The sequence below is a fragment of the Brassica oleracea genome, chromosome C9 (assembly GCF_000695525.1).
Source record: "Brassica oleracea var. oleracea cultivar TO1000 chromosome C9, BOL, whole genome shotgun sequence".
NCBI lineage: Eukaryota > Viridiplantae > Streptophyta > Magnoliopsida > Brassicales > Brassicaceae > Brassica > Brassica oleracea.
Window position 1 is genome coordinate 23,367,479 of NC_027756.1, and position 2,536 is coordinate 23,370,014.

Sequence of the window (2,536 nt, forward strand, 5' to 3'; positions counted from 1 at the left end):
TTTCACGTTTTTTGTTGTTGGTGTGTTTAAAATGATGTTCAAACATCCATATTTATAGGAAAATTCGAATCTGGTAGTTGTAATTTTGCTATGAATTTACGACGAAAATTAATTAGGTGGGCAAAAAAAACGTGTAACACCTATGAAGTTGGTGGATTCAAAAATTTCCTCGCTAAATATACGTAAACTATTCCCTCGTAAATACCACGCAAAGTTTACGTCGTATTTACGAGGAAATAGTTTTTCCTCGTAAAATACTCGTAAAATTACATCCACTTTACGACGAAACAGTTTTGTCGTTACGTTACGAGAAAATAACGATGACTTTAGTTTTTCACTTAAATTCGTCGTAAACTCGACGCAAATTTACGAGGATTGTTTTTCCTCGTTAATTTTCGTCGTTAAGCATGTGTTTTCTTGTAGTGTTTCTTGTACTAAACCTTTAGTGTTAATGGTAGTGGTTGTTCAAAAAGAATAATTACATATTGACTATTTCTCCTAGCATTTTTGTTGTTGTTGTTCAACCCATATTTTATTTTCAGTATTTTATAAATTTTATTAAGAATTCCAAATGACTTATTTAGCGAACCTTTTTAAGATCTTTATTTTTAGGGTCAAGTAGAGAAAATAGCAGAGTTTTTAAGCTCTTTATTTTTTCATATAGTGTATATATGTTCTACAAATATTTTTTGATTGCCAGAGGTCACCTATAATTTTAGAGAAATTGCACCCAATCACTCAACAAAAAACCAAAACTAAGTAACCAAAATCACATTCTCTTTCTTCTTTTCTCTTCATATCTCTCTCTACCCTCTCTCTAGAAAACTCTTTTGATTTTTGTTTTAGTTATTTCATTAAATTTGACACAAACATGGGTTATATAGTTTTGGTGGTGAGTTGGATTAAAAACATATAAGTGACCATAATTTTTCAGTTTCAAAAACAAAAGTGACCATAATTTTAAATATTTAAATTAAGATATGTATAATATTTATTCAAAATTTTTTTAAACATTCAAACCTAATTTTAGAAAACTAAAAAAAAAGTTTACATAAATTTAAATAAATTATATTAAAATTAAAATAAATAAACTATAGATAAATATTATAATTTCTACTATATAAAATTTTGTAAATAAAAATAATATTGAATTTTAAAAACGGGGATCAAAATATATTAATGTAATAAATCTCAGAAATCATGAACAGGAAAATGTGTTTGAAGTTAGTATCTGTGATATGCACCTGCAAATGACAATTAAAAAGCTCAGCAATGTATAAAGGAAGCAACAACGGGGGTTGTCTTTGTTATACGATATAGAGCTTCTTGGGTATAAACCTCATAATTTCTTGCATCTTTCCTATACATGGTAAATAATTTTACTTTAATTTGGCATGCATCATGAACTATACAAATACTCATTATAACGAACCGATTTGGAATAATGATTGCCTTTAATTAACCGGCAAGAGCGTTATAAAAACCAATTTTCAACTAACCCAACCCATTGTTAAATAATCCCGTAATCCCGGGTTAAAATTATGAAACCCACCCAATTTTAATAATTATAAATCAGAATCAATTCAAAAGGGACGAATTATATAGATGGGAGGAGTATACTTATATGAATCTTCTCAACGAATTTTGAAGATTATGTTTCTGGTTTTTTTCAGCACTGATATGTGGAAACACTTGCAAGTTCTAAATTTGGCTTGGTGATAGATACTACCCGGGAAGAAAAAAACAAACAGAAAGAAGATATCCTAGGATTAAAGCAAAAAACATGAGTAACCAAAGAAGCAAACAGAGCGCATAGTACATTTTACGATGTCAACATCACTAACTCATCAGTGTCTTACATTGACAGCTACATTACTTGCAATTACAGGAGAAGCTGATAATGATGGGAGTTGTGTTAGAGATGAGAGGCTATCTTGGCTGAGGCATTGGGCAGTGTGCTGAAGATGGAAAAGATGATGTATGGTCGGAGCTCTTGGCTGTATGTATACTCGGCTTCTTTGTCAACATGCTTTCTTTTGAACTCTTCATATACTTCAGCCCTCCTCCTCTTGAGTTCAGCTGTCAAGAGTGAATCCTGTTCACAAACAATTTAAGAGAGAGTCAGTCAACACTGGGGAAGGTAACCGGGTATTTAGATATTAACAACAACTAACCTCTTCTTCATAGTTCTTTTTGATCTCTGACTGTCTTTGACTCTTGTCAAGTTCAAGCTGAAGGTTACTGAACATACGTAAAGATGATGTATGGTCGGAGTTCTTGGCTGTATACTCGGCTTCTACGTCATCATCCTTTCTTTTGAATTGTTCATTTAATTCAGCACTCCTCCTCTGGAATTCAGCTTTCAAGAGTGATTTCTGCTCACAAACAATTTAAGAGGTAACCGGGGGTATTTTATTGACAACAACTAACCGCTTCTACATAGTTCTTTCTGATATCTTGCAGCATCTCCAGTTTATGCGGAAATGGATCACTGAACACAGGGGGAACAGGTTGAGTAGCACTCTGTCCCGGAGCT

General features: G+C 32.3%; 1 protein-coding gene across 1 annotated transcript; it reads right to left on the reverse strand.

Annotated features, from left to right (window-relative positions):
• Positions 1-1,915: 1,915 nt before the first annotated feature.
• Positions 1,916-2,510, reverse strand: LOC106314601. Its single transcript, XM_013752449.1, has 3 exons — positions 2,431-2,510; positions 2,175-2,348; positions 1,916-2,095 (listed from the first exon to the last, which is right to left on the reverse strand). The coding sequence occupies exons 1-3, from the start codon at positions 2,464-2,466 to the stop codon at positions 1,916-1,918; spliced, it is 390 nt and encodes a 129-aa protein (XP_013607903.1). The 5' UTR covers positions 2,467-2,510.
• Between the last annotated feature and the right edge of the window lie 26 nt (positions 2,511-2,536).

What these genes read in the sequence shown, in the direction of transcription:
- LOC106314601 (XM_013752449.1), bottom strand. Translation starts at nt 2,466, where the DNA reads ATGCTGCAAGATATCAGAAAGAACTATGTAGAAGCG. An exon ending in GAAAGAACTATGTAGAAGCG is followed by an intron (nt 2,349 to 2,430) that starts GTTAGTTGTTGT and finishes GCTGAATTCCAG; the next exon opens with AGGAGGAGTGCTGAATTAAA. An exon ending in AAAAGAACTATGAAGAAGAG is followed by an intron (nt 2,096 to 2,174) that starts GTTAGTTGTTGT and finishes GTTTGTGAACAG; the next exon opens with GATTCACTCTTGACAGCTGA.